Here is a 14,828-nt window from a genome sequence, read left to right as displayed (position 1 = left end):
CCCCCGCCGATTCTCGGCATCCAATGCAGATACAACACATTCAAAAGCGTTCTTACTCGCTGACCGTTCGAACGCTAGTTACTTATATCTTCAACGTTACGAACAAGTGCAGAAAATTCTAGAAAACAATACAGGAATTTTTAGACGTCAGAGAGAACGGTCTTGGTTTTTTCGTTTCACTTTGGAATTTTTAGAATAGGATTTCTAATGTCTGGCGATTGTTTTAATCTGGGAAACGAAGATGTAGGGTTTTGTAGATCTTCTGAGTTTGACCTTTTGGTTTTAATCATCGTCAAATCGCCAATTAAGTCAAATTGTTTGGTCTTAAGCTTCTTTCAAGTCAGAAGATATTTTCTTCAAGAAATAATAAACTCGTCAATTGTAAAACATTTTTCCAATTTGCTTAAATTGACTAACTCAATTTAGAAACAACAAAGGAGGACAACAAAGTGTTCCATAAATGCAGAGGCCCTAATAATAGGAAAGGAATATTCATCTCTGTCAAGCGGACTTTTAACATTAGATCCCGGAAAAGTAACTAAAAATGTACAGACATTGGTAGGACAAGTGGAAAGCAAGCAGACACTTTGATAATATGCTACCGTACAAGGATTCTAATAATAAGAAAGTGTGTAAATAATTGGACCTTTAGTGCTGGATGTAAAGAAGAAAGGAAAAAAACGGGAAAAATATAAAGATACTTATAGAACAAAGACATTACTATACAAGGATTGTGAAATTAATTTAAAAAAATATCCACTTGTGAAAATATTCAAACGTTCGATGTTAGACATACAGAAGGAAACAATGAAAATATAAAAATGCAGGTAGAACAAGTGGAAGTCGGGCAGTACGCAATTAAAAAACGGCATCTAACGAAACTTATGCGGGATCGTGACCGGGAGCCGGAGCCCCCGTAATTTTCGTGGGGGTCATTATCACCGGGCGCACTTGCGCCTGAGGAAAGATTCTGAACGCAGCCTTCAGTACAGTTATAACTTCGCCACGAGTCTGACGTCTCTCTCTCGTCGCCTCTGACAATCGGCTCGCAGTCGCGGTTCCGCTCGGTTCCAAGTCGCATCCGGCCTTGCCTTCTCCTCCAGTTCAATGAAAAGTCTCGCTTAAACCAGCACTCATACCCAAAGACTGCATAAATTTCGTTTCCACATTATCTGACTCTTAGTCAATCAAATAATAAATACCCAATATAGAGAAAAGTAATTGCAAGAATTATTATTTCAATTCTATTTTGACTGATTGAAATCGATGATAAATATATTGTGATTAAATTGATCGGCTGATATCTGACAAAGGGAATTGTGATTCTGTTCAGGTTGATGTACTGCAGAGTGACCAAGTGCCAGAGGACATGAGGATGGACAGAGTGTGTGTTGGTGGTGAGTTATGAGGTAACAGAGTGAGGAGAACAGAGGGTCCAAGTGTGTGAGAGAGAAGGAAGCAAAGATGTTGTGCCTGAAAAAGCGGAGGACCTACAGCTTCACGCAGGGTGTCTGCACGGAGTTGCCTAGGCGATCGAAGGAGGACAATCATCGGTACGAGGGGTCCTTGAACATGGCTATTACGACACTGCCGCGTAAGAACAGGTGAGTCACCTTTTCCTGTTTGATTTGACCGTACACTATGTCCAATCTGATTTGTCATAGGTAAAAGTGGCCAGGGGTCTGCAAGATTGAGTGATCCTTCAGAATCTATGCTTGTTATTTCAACAGGTGCGCATGATGGATTAGGTGCTTTCAATGATTTCATGTTGAGTATCTTGGGCATTTTGACGTTGAATTGAAAAGAACTTTTAAAAGAATGTTTTAGACATTCTGGATGGTTTAGTTTTTAAGTATTTTTTACATACCTTAAACACTTTCTAGTATTTAACTTAGTCTAAGCGTAAATTAGGCAGTCAGGTATTATTGGTAGTCAGATTAATTGTGAGTAATTCAGATATTTACTTTGAAGCACTTTCAGGTACTCTAGAAAGTGTTCAGCGTTCTCAGATACTAAGACATATACAGTATAACTAGTCAGATACTTCAGTTTTACAGATATACTTTAAATATTATAGAAAATTTGGGTAGTTCAAATACTTCATAATAGTCTCAAATACTTTAGGAAGCATTTAATGATCATAGGTTTTCTGTTATGTTCTAAAATCCAGATAGCCAACTACTCAAGTATTTTGAGTATTGTGAACAGCCTGGTTCGGTTCAGCTATTTTAGAAAACTTTCATTTCAAATACTCCAATATTTTTAGATGAGACGTTCTAGATGATCGTTCGTGCAGAACTTGAGTAATTATAAACGCACGTACACGACTATCATACATATTCAGATATTTCTCTTTCACACTTTCCAATAGTGTCAGCTACATACATCTTCAGATTCATCGATGCATTAAAATACTTGCAAGAATTTAAATATTTCCAATACCTTTGGATAACCAGATACTCCGAGGAACTTGCAGGATAGTCGAATGTTTTCGTTGAGATCTCTGGCCGCTGGAGCTCGAGAAAAGTAAGTCGTAATGCGAAGGTCGACCGGAGGTAAAAGTAGGTATCGTTCGATACTGTTGGACAAGTGGAATAACTTCCTACGCGTGCACTGATGGAATGATCCCCGATCGCCCTCAGGATGTTGCGCCCTGCGTGTCCGTGGAACGCAGTCACGTGTAACGTGCAACGTTATATATGTGGGAGACAGTGTTTCCTTTTAATGGGAAACGATTCCCTTTTAGGAGATTGGTTGTGCTGTTGCAACAGCCTCATTTTTATTCTCTTCCCAAGTACTGTTACCAATCGATGGATTATTTACTACACACATTGTCATTTCTGTTTTACACTTCAGTTATAGTGATTGGTCTTGTGCCAACTAATTGAAGACTTGGGAAGACTTTGCTTGAAATAGATTTTATTGTTATTGAATAGTAGAAGATATGTAGAGTATCAGATTCAATATAATATTGAGATCAGATTACCTCTTTACTTAGAAGAGTATTTCTTTTTTTGTTTCAAAGTAGATTTCATTATTAGTGAAATGTTAGAAGATTAGAAGATACTTAAAACATCAGATTCAATATAATACTAGAATATTTATAGCAATCTTCCTTGGACCAGAATATCTGGCTACTTACTTCATTCACTTGATGAGAAATTAATGTTCATAGATAGAATATTGTATAAGATCATAGATATTATAAATTAGAAGATTCTTAGAGTATCAGATTCAATATAATTTTGGGATACTGCAATCTTTCTGGGATCAAAGTATGTACATACCTCTGTACTCGCTTAATTAAAGATTAATATTCATAGGTGGAATATTATGTAAGGTTACAGATTTTACAAATTAGAAGATTCTTGAAGCCTTAGATCCAACATAATATCGGACCGGGGTCATTATTTCTTCCCACATCTGAGAAAGATTAATATTCATAGATGAAGTATAGTTCTTACAAATTAGATCCTTGGAGATTGGACTACAGCAATTCTTTTACTATCAAAGCATCTTGAGAAAAATTAGAGCTCATATTAAATATCAAGTCCAATATGATTATGACTACTGCTTCATCAGAATTCTTTTCAAATTTACAGTTCGTTCCAACATTTCAGATTTCCTTGAAGAAAACACCTAAACCTCCTAATAAATTAAATTTATAATTTAATTAGACGAGTCAGGAAAAGCTACTGATATGTACCAGGCAATTATTCAAGTTCCAAGAGAGTATGAAGCACCACCCTGTGCCATAATGTGCATTATTATCATAAGATTATTGGAAGATGCTTTCCTGAATTTAATGCTGACGATTTTACATGCACACTGGCCACATGTGAGTGTGTAAACGGCCGCAAAAGCCGGATTTGAATACGGTGATTAGTGGTTGCTACCGTTAGAGATGGAAGGAAAAGACAAGAGCAACGGTGCGAATCATAATTGCGATATTAACGTTGCGTAAGTTATTAGCCGGTTTTTATCTTCGATGCCAACCGTGTTCCCAAGCTGGAACAAAGTGTTCCCGTTCGAAGGACGTGTGTTCTTAATGATCCTCCGGCGTTAAATGATCATCCTTGTTTCGTTTCACTGGCTCTTCTTCATTTGTTCAAGCCAACAAACATAGATGAATATTTAAAAATGTTTTATGTGCTTCTCTGTTTGTATAAAAATGAAAAGGTGCATTTTTAATTGAGATCCATTGAGAATGGTATTATTAAGAAATAACTTGATTGGAAAGGAGATATAAAAATTGATTGCTTTAATAGTCAAGCATTAGCTTGTTGAGGTTAAAAGGCTACAAGGTTATTGTACATTCTGTAATCAATAATTCTTCTACATTTGTTTCAATGATAGGGATAGAAAAATATTTTACAATATTGGATGTGTATTTCTTCATTTCCATAAAAGTGAAAAGTTGCATTCTCAGTTACAGTTCATTGAGAGTAATGTTGATGATAATAATGATTTTATATTTAAAAAAAGAGATACAAGATCTTATTATTGGCTAGTTTTGATCTCATTATGTTAAGAAATTTTATCAGGATATTCTACTGCTTTGCAGGAGAAAGCTACCATTGGTCAGGTGAATAATATTAATAAAATTTATATCTGGAACGGTATGAAAGTAGCAGGCTATGAGTTTATATATCACATGATATGCAAAGGAATTTCTGAAGAGTATCCAATCTTTAGTACACTGCAATTCTATCTACAATAAATATTCAGTGTGAAATCACCACGTGCTTCTATATCAAAGATCTTCTTCCTTAGACAGACTTCTTGCTTGTACGTGATAATTATAAATAATCTCTAATATCCAATCTGTGCATTAGATTTTTTATCTTAATACCCCTTAATTAATCACTTTCCATAGCTTGCCCAATTTCATAGCTATCCACGTTAATCGATTCCCCAAATAATCACCTAATTATCTAAAGAATCATTAATTGGCCCCTGTGCAAACATAATTCAGCTGGTTTTAATCGATATAACTGTAGGTTCTGCAATTGTACCATAAGAACAAAGATCTAAAACAATGTTTCTCCTTGATCTTCCTCAACAGATTTGCATAAACCTTTTGAAACTACTGAAACCTGACGACACTTGCACAGAATGACGTCTAAGGCTGTAAATCAATAGAATCTCGTACTTCTATGTGTATCACACTGAAGTTCTAACGACTGATGATCTTACCTTTTACCATTTATCTAGTTCGTCGTACTCGTCCCCTTTCAATAGCCATGCAAGAAGGTTACATGAGTCAGAGTATGGACGTCGCGATTGTGCCTTATCTGGTATCGTTTCCTTCGTCTTGGTTTTTCCTAGCTGGAAGTACAACTGGAATCGTGTCAGCGTGCTTAATTACTCTAGAGATCGCCGGTATAAAGCGGTATCGGCTCTTCCTCGCCGCCCATCCTCTTTTGCTGGTAAAAGGCCATCTGGTGACTCATGAAATGGGACAATCTGTTGTCTACCATGTAATACGTTTCATAGCTTAATTTTCCAATGGTTTTGTTCTAAGATTGTTGATCTTTTTTTAATATTTAAATCTAGTATTTTGGAAGTTAGTTTCATTCAGAATGAGATGAAATATATTTTTTAGAAAAGAGAATAGGAGGGATACGATATTTCTATGTAACTGATTTTATAAACGTTAAAATTTAAAAATATGTTAAAAATTTGGCAACTTTTCCGAGAAACAATTTTGTTTAGATATTTGTTTAATTCATAGCATGCAAATTTAGCGTCTTGGAAAGTTTAGCTTAAGAAAGGAATAAATTATTTTCTTTTTTGCAATATATTCGGTATAAGGAATATTGGCAGGTTTTGAAAGAATGGCCGTTATATTGCAATACGGATAAAAATGCGGTGTGGAAATGATGCACGGTGGATTTAGGAAATTGGAAAGCCGAGTAATTAGGAAATCGCAAGTTAGAAAATAATGCATGTTAACATTTGGTGAATATCCCGTAGCCAACAGTGAAATAGGATATTTCTTAATACGTTAATAAAGGGCCAATTAAATTAATTACCATTTATTCCAACGAAATCATTGAAAATCAGGTCAGACCAGAAATCAGTCACGCCACTTTTTTTGAGAACAAAACAAATTTTCTGTCTCTAGTGTTCCCTAGGAATTCTAGGGTCCCCTAGGAAATCTAGGGTCCCCTAGAAAACCAGATGCACAGTAATAACGCCTCAGATTAAAAGAGGCGAAACGATAAATTGAAAGAGGTCGATGTAACTGCAACGATTTAGGAATATTGCTGGGAGTGATAAATTCTGAAATCACAAGCACAGATGTAAACACAGTCAGCCAAGAAGCAAGAAGTAAGAAGACGTGTCCGAAACGTCGAGGATGGTGAATACAAGCTCCGGTAAAAGTAATTACATGCCAAGAGGAATGGTGTACGCGTGTAAAACACTGGAAACGATGCTGTGGATTAAACGTAATCGATTGGAAATAGCGGTTCACCCGTGGAAAGGAACGTTAATCTAAGTCCAGCGTGTACCGGGGGCCGGAATTAGTTTGCCAGCCGGACAATCGCGCATTAATCTTCCAGTTCTGTTGCGTACGAAGGTGGAGGAAGGAGGGAGAGAATGCTTCCCATTAGGGAGAAACCGGGGATTGTGAGAATCTGGCTTTTGGGACCAGCGGCATCTCAGCGAACCACAACAATGGATCTGCCTGGAGGGATCTTGGGTGAAAGAGGACCTCCATCTAACTGCACATGGACGACCTTCGACAAGCATCGTTCTTGATCCACAGGAAACCACTCTGGGATCAATTGTGGAAAGACCTGGATGAAGTGGTGATCTTGATCATTGGTAATTGTAAGGCTCAGAGATTGGATCAAGTATGTTAAGATGGTATGTATTTAGGGAATATTATTATAGTTCTTTACTGTTTTAATTTTCCAATTTGAGCATCGAGTTACCTAAGGGATACTAGATTTCCTAGGCCCTAGAGGAGACCAGAACTATTTTTCTTAGAAAAGACTTGTCAGGAGAATTGGCTAATTTTTGTTCTTGTATTTTTCTAACTGTTACTTGAGACAGTTTTATTAAGCAAAGGGAAAAATCTGAGCTGAAGAATGTCGACGAATAGAAGGAGTTGTGAAGTATAACGATACATAAAAGTAAACTAAGAATCGATGGAATTGAGGTTGCAAGAAGCAGCAGATGGAAAAATCAATAAAGCAGAAGTCTTTAAATATACTCGTAAAAGTGAAAACTGAAGAATCTCCAGGTCTGTGAACATAATAAAGTCTGCAAAATTTCTAAAGAATCAATACTGGACCGAAACTTAATTGACCATAGAAGAATAAGTATAAAACTTGGCCGATAAAGAGAAAGTCCAATAATAATCTGAAAATATTTAAATTCAAGCTGGCCAAGCATCCCAAGCAGAAACCACATTGAAAGAACAAGTAGAGCTGCTGGAATGATCTTGTTAAGGTGGGCTGATGAATAATCCAAGAGAAAAGAGGAAAGAGATCAGGGGAACGCCAATGTTGAAATGGGCAAGAGAAACTGGTCGAGTTTCGATTTTCACGGGATCTGGTCCGGCAAAAATCACGGGTTGGACTGCTTTTCTTGTTGGCATGCCGTCCGATAAGCACGGTGTTAAGGTTACCTAAGCACTTTCTATGCCAGTCGATGGCCGGTCGCTTTGAACGAGCCTCGATTCAGAATGGAAATTATGTCGTCGGCCGCTGTTACGTGGAATGTTGTTCCATGATAATGAGGGACACCACCAAGGATACGTGCCTACTGAAACTGCTCTGCCGTTTGGCTTCATTCACTAGGAGCTTGTACGCCATAGCCACTTTCTTTGAATTATTAATGTGGCCCAAGATTTCATGCCAGGGAACATGCACTTAATGCGATTACTGCTATGGCAACTCTTGACAATTATGATAATTCATTCGCTAGAAGTTCGCACACTGTTGCTAGTTTCCTTAAATTATTACACCGAGCTTCGCTAATTATGTATATGTAAAACAAGTATGGTCTTTTAAAACAGGGTATTAAGGAAGGTGGATTTAATTCTCGATATTAGGCGAAGCAGATAGCATATTCAGATAGCAATTTTTGATATAGTAGAGTTAATCTAATTGTCAAGGTAGTAATCTTACGTTTCAGTAATTTTACTTATTTTAGCTATTTACTAGGATCCATTTCAGTTACTTATTTTACCTTTCTTGATAAAGATACATTATACATATCTTTTATATCTTTGAAAGATCGTTCAGACGACCAATGTATATTGTCAATATAGTGTTTAAGAAGCTGAACCGTTGACAATAATACTGATAGGCTAACGCTCGTTGAACCTAACTGGTCTTCTCCTTTTTGAAGAAAATGGATATGTCACATGGAATAATCGCCTATTTTTTTGTATTTCTGAATCTAACTGGCTCTCTTCTTAACTTCTTCTTCTTAACTGTGCCAAAAAAGCTCATTATCTTCTTCTCTTTTCAAACATGCCAAAAATAAGATTCATCATGTGGTCCTCTGATGGTTCCTCACTGGCTAACTAATGTCGCACGCCTGCAGCAGCCGAACGATTGAAATGCCCCCGCCAAGCGGTGGATCGATGGAACCCCGATGAATTCATATCACTTCCCGTCAGAACGGAAACGCGATGGTGCCGCGGATGGAATAACTGAACGATTGGAAACGCGTCTATGCTTGTACACGATCGTTTCTCTGCAACTAGGCGGGGCATCCTCGTCGATGCATCCCCGTGCCAAAAGGATGCGTGTCTTCAATGTTAAACGGCCGATCATCCACGGGGGGAATTCAGATCTCGCCACGACACGGCTATCATTTTAAATCGGACGCTTTTTCCTCTTGTGCATATTTCTCTTGGCAACCGGTCGTATCCAAGCTGTCGTGGTTCCACCACAATTTGCCAGCAACAGGTGATGAGTTAGCATGATGCATGGGTTAATATGATGGGTTTAATGTAGCGAAACTTGGAATCAGCTACTTACTTTGTTGCTGGGGGAGAAGATATAGCAAGTACGTAGTTTGGTTGGATGTATCAGTGGATGGAACATCTTATCAGTATCTATTATTCACTTAATAAACGGTAAACCTCTATTTATAGAGCGGATAGCCTAATTTACTTGTGGATATGTGGATATTTATGCAAATTGTATCTTTATGAACACAATTAGAAAAATAGAACATGATCACTATGTGCATGTATAGGAATTTGTATCAGTTATTAAGTACTATAATGAAGAGTTGCTTTGAAGAGTTTCTTTACCATTTTGGAACTATTTTGGATCCTTGGTTTGCTAATTTTATTATTTCTTTTATTTCTTTCTATTAATAGATTCTTCTGTTATAGATTTTCAGGTGTGTAAAGAAGAAGATTTTAGAAAATTCAATAGTTTATTACTGGAAATTGAACAAGATCTTTTCTTCTTTTTTCACAAATGAAATTAATGATATTGAAACTGTACGAAATTAGAAAAGAAGTAAAAGTGTCTAAAATTACTTGTTATATAACAATGAATTTTTAAAAATTTCTATATATGCAAGTAGAATCTTGAAACCTTAATACAGTTAATTCTTCCAATATTTAGAATTATCAAACTTGGTTCCTAAAAAAGATTCATGTCAATCATCCACAACGTAATACCACTATAAATATTAAAGTTCTATGCCATAGTTGCAATTCTCAGTACTCTCAGGACCTCTGTTATAATCATCAGAACACTGAATATCCTATTTTTGAAAGTGACGCGATTCTTTGTTCCTCCATCCATGCATTTCCAAAGTTTTGCATAGTAAAACAGTGGGATCACTGATTACGCAAGAGTTAGGGATCCGGCTAATTACCGGTAATTACGATTAATTACAGCTGATGGCAGGCTCTCTGGCCCAGCTCTGAGAACGACACTGTTCTCAGACAATTTGTCGGCTGGTGTTGAGATTGCATTCCGAGTCCTTTCGAGAATGTCCTCGTTACACACCGTTATCTCGTGCTTCTGCGGATCTCACACGCAGGCACGACGCCTCTGAAAATAACAATGAATTCGTAGAAAGTACCCGCGAACAATTTACATGCACGCATTTGCCTCGCCTAGTCGTCACTCTGGCTCTGCGCTATCCTTTCACTGCCGCATTTTTCCTGGAACCATGTAAAAACATAGTGTTCTTCGTTCTTCATTAAAAGCTAACTGTTTATGACGCTTTTGTAGCATTTAGAACGTTGGTTTTTCTGCTATTTTAAGTTAGGTTAATTTACCTTAGGTTAACTTAGTTTAGATTAGATTGTGTTAGGTTAGTTTAGTCTATAGTTAGTTTAGTCTAATAGATTAGATCAGGTTAGATTAAGTTGGTTTAATTTAAATCAGATTGATAAAGTAGCTTAGGCTAGCTAATATAGCTTACATCAAGCTATATTAAATAGATCAGTTCAGTTTAGGTTAGATCAACTAGGTTTAGTTAGGGTAGGAGAAGGTTGGGCGGTGAATTTAAAAAGAAAAAGGTTAAGTCAGATTAGGTTAGGTTAGATTTGGGGGACAGTTCAATTATTTTTAAAATATATATACATCCTTTTAAATTGAGAGAAATGGAGAATTCTAAAATTGAGGTTAAAGAAGAGAAGGAAAAAAAAGTAATGACAGGACAAAGAAGTTTCTTGCTGATTGTTGGATCCAAGCAGATATGCAATGAATGAATACGATAAATAAAAGTAAATCACACGTTCGTTTCTTAGAAATTGAACTCTAATAATGCCCAAATTTGTGTTACGAAATTCAGAAACTAATACTAACTGAAATTGATCGAGTAGCTGTCATATGGCTGTGTACATAACCTCGTTCTTTGCCTTCCCAATTTCTACATATGTCTCTTCTCTATTTAAATGATCACATCTCATACACGCATACCAATTGATATAAATCACATCGTAAAGATATTTTCATAATCTACGTCAGTGTCAGAGACAGTAGCCTCTAGGAGCCAATAAATCTGTCTTAGCAGCCATAATTACATGGCGGTATAATGCGTTAACCACGGAATTACAATGTACGTATAGTGAATATTTGCATAGCTGGAAGTTCGTTTGAAAGTAAATTGAGCAATAAATTGACGATAACAAGATGGTTACTATGAGATTCGCGTGAAATCGAGAGCTGACGAAAATGCGCCGGTATATGCTCGAACGCACGCTTATCCGGGCAGATCTCTCGGCGTTTCGGAAGCGCGGACGGAGCCATGCTTTCTAACTTTTGCCTTGTAAATCGCGCTCCATCGGAAGACGTGTGCGAACCGATAATATCTGGTCGTCCCCGTTAACGTGAGCGGTGAAAACGGATCTGACTCTTTTACCTTATCTTTTCGTTAGGATTTCATTGATTAATTGATGAAATCATTAGTCGATGAAAATATATAAACCAATGCTTCATTGAATATTTTGGTTAACTGTTAAGGTGTATAGTGCTACCACCAAACTGCCACTATTACTGCTACCGCTGCTACTATCAAATGTCCTAAATAAATATAAGCATCTTTAAGATCATAGTGTACAAAAGTGGACAACACAGAAAGCAAATACCACTACATATTGACATTTTTGGTCAATTATGTTCATAGAATACATGAATGTTTTTGTTTCTAAAAGGAAAGCTTTTGAAATTAGTCTTGTAGGAATTAAAGATGTAATACATTACAATCTTGCAATTATGTATTTGCAGTTTTTTCTGTTATAAATAACAAGTTTTTGTTCTAAAAAAAAAAAGACTTTAGAAGCACGTTTTTAGGAACTGAAAAGACAATGGAGTATAATTTTGTAATTTATTTAAAATTCTTTCTGTTGCAGGTAACAACTTCTCCCTTAAACATAAAATATTAATATTCCGGGAATTCTCGTGGGATCAGGATTGAGAAAGCAAACTCGTATGTACATGTGTTGACTATAATTAAGGTAGGAATGAATTTTATTCATTATGCGAGCGACGTGAAGCGTGCATGCCTCCGTGGCGCTGCAATCATGCTCACAGTTGCGCAGGTCGTGTTGCATACATCACAGGGGCTCTTTCTTCACTTTTTACGATTTACTCTGTTTTCATTGCGTTCTTTTTATGGAGAGTTATTTTATTTACGAATTAATCCGCATCTATTTATATACATAAAATAGATAATTTAAAGAATATATATATGTATATTCTTTAAATTACAATATTTACATTAATTAGCGAAAGACAGTTGAATATATCCCGATGTTTTAAATCGGGTATTAAATTGAATGCATCGGAATAAATTCTCGCTGATGATGCTCGAACTTTCCAAGATTCTCCGGACAGTTTAACAAACCAAATCCTTTCCTCTCTCATCGCGTTTCTCGAATCATGACGGACGCAAGAAACGATCCATAAAACTCGCGAACAGCTGTTCCTGTGTTTTATGTCGATTTTTATATTTCGATCTGGCATTCCTCAAATCGTTGCTTGTGCAATCGTCTTTCCTGTGGAATTTCCTGGAAACAAAAACTTTTCTTAATATAATTTTACTGGAATAATTCGATTCATGGATACTTTGTTTTTCAATGTTTATTGACGCGCTTCCACTTTCAGGACAATCACATTTTATTTGCCTAATAAAATATTGGTTTATTTTTTGTTGTTTTAAAACTTGACCCAATTACGAAAAACACCATTTATATTATTATTATTACTATCATTGTACATATTACTGCTTACTGCACTATATTCCTGTAGTAGAATTTCTATTTTATTACTTTTTCTTTCATTAAGGTGTAGAATACGCTAACAACGTATATTTTTGTTATTTGATAAAAATTTTAATCATTTCAATTATTCCAAAACTATTTCAATTAAAATTTAAATCTTCAAGCTAATCTCAAAATATTATTTCTATTTTCTAATATCGGACTAAACTTATACCACTTATACCACTATTTCTATACTGCTTTAGTGGCATTTTTATTCACTATTATTATTCTTCTCTTTCCTTGTAATATTTACATTGCAATGTATGATGTATATTATGCATTATAAAATATATTTTTATTATTTTTCGTACTAAAATGTTATTATAGTTATTTTAATTGCTTGTATTGTAAAATAAAATAGAACAAAATCATAAGTATGTACTATTAGCAATGAATACGATAATAGTATATGTGGCTCCACCAGTCGTAGGAAACCACATGCGCAGAAGCGCGTGCCAGACATGCGCAACCGCAACGAACAATCCGTTGCTTCGATTGTTTGCCTTATGTAAGTAAATACATAGTTTGTCCGTCCTTTTCTCATTTTTCTCGATTGAATACTGCTTTTTCGCCTCTCGACGGCAAAGAAAAGAATCAAATGGCGGGTCGTAACCAAGGTGTAGTGTTCAGAGCCGGCAGTATAGCAGCTGCCACCGGTGTTTTAGCACGCGACCGTTGCCAACGGTCGTTGTGCATCATGCGTAACCCTCATACGCACCCTCAGTATATTTTCAAACACGTTCGTGAATAGTGCCGTTCATGTGTCTGTCGAGAAATTCAACAAGGATGGGCTTGAAATTGCGACGTATCTTTAAAATATTTCGGTGAGTTCAATCACAAATCTTATCTTACCCCAACTGATTTGCGTATAATAGTTCGTAGTAATCACAAGTTGTGTAAAAATTCTACGTGTTTTCTTGTAGACATAAACATCTATATAGGTTATGGTACCACAAATTGATTTTGTCCAGCACTAAATTTGCTGTAATCGCTATATATGTGCAAATATGCAATTTTTTTTATTGTAAATACGTATAATGGAATTCCTTAAATTATCTTTCAAATTTATTTAATTTCCAAAAATTTGTTTAAGTTAAGTATACAAATCATAATCATGAATAGTGAGTTTTCATTTATTTTAATACACAGAAAAATCTTTAAGTCATGTGTGGAGGTTTACCTTAATGTTAAAAAATTTTAGGATATTTTAGTTTGGATTAGCATTTACACGAGTTAATTTTGCTTGTTTCATAACGAACAACCAATTTCATTAACAAAAAATACATCGAGGATTTTACGAGCTGTTCATAAAACCTAGTTCCAGCTAGCCGATTGCATTTCTGTTCACCATAGAATATTTACTACGTTAGAATCGAGAGAAAGTCTTTTGTCAATGTGATCGCGCAGTCGAGTTCAATTAGCCATTTCTTATTAGGAATTCATTGTATTTATAACAACGAAGAATGCGAGTAATTAAAATGTAATTCCCACATTGAAAATCTCAATTCACTAGATTCACGTAAGAATTATTTCATACTGTATTTCTGAATTAAATTCATTCATTTACGGAATCTGCAGTACCGTAATTCTAATTGAGAATCTCTCGATCTGTGGAGAACGCGAAACTGTATACATAGAAAGCCGGTCACCGAACGGGAAAAAAGACAAGTCACATAACCAAGAAATATACCACTGGAATTATTCTAATGTATTCTAATGTCGATTCTGAAGTCCCTTATTTACACTACCGTATACAAGTATCTTTAGACACTTAGACTATCTTAGACACTTTAAACGCTTGTAGCGACAGTACATGGATGTCAATAAAATTTATAAATTAATTAAAGTGTATATTTAACTGATATTGCTACTTAAAACAAGCTTTATCGTATTACGTTAATGAAATAATAATATAGATAATATATGTGATTATTACGACAACACCTAATCTAATTTTTGAAATACTCCTTGGCAATAAGAAACAATCATTCGTTTATATCTAATGTAGCAATCTCAAATTTTAAGATAATCGCAGAAAATTTTACTTTCCCGAATTTGCAAAAAATCTCGA

The 14,828-nt window shown here is 35.7% G+C and overlaps 1 protein-coding gene across 1 annotated transcript in view; it reads left to right on the top strand.

Annotated features, from left to right (window-relative positions):
• The window catches only part of LOC100749763, a 96,356-nt gene that overhangs the window by 7,012 nt on the left and 74,516 nt on the right, over positions 1–14,828 (top strand). The window contains exon 2 of the mRNA XM_012385319.3: positions 1,334–1,604. Within this exon, the coding sequence (XP_012240742.1) occupies positions 1,465–1,604 (140 nt within the window). The 5' untranslated portion in view covers positions 1,334–1,464. The remainder of the gene's footprint in view (positions 1–1,333; positions 1,605–14,828) is intronic.

The sequence above is a fragment of the Bombus impatiens genome, unplaced genomic scaffold, assembly GCF_000188095.3.
Source record: "Bombus impatiens unplaced genomic scaffold, BIMP_2.2 scf_0320, whole genome shotgun sequence".
In the NCBI taxonomy this organism is placed as follows: Eukaryota; Metazoa; Arthropoda; class Insecta; order Hymenoptera; family Apidae; genus Bombus; species Bombus impatiens.
This window is presented reverse-complemented; position numbering and strand designations above follow the sequence as displayed.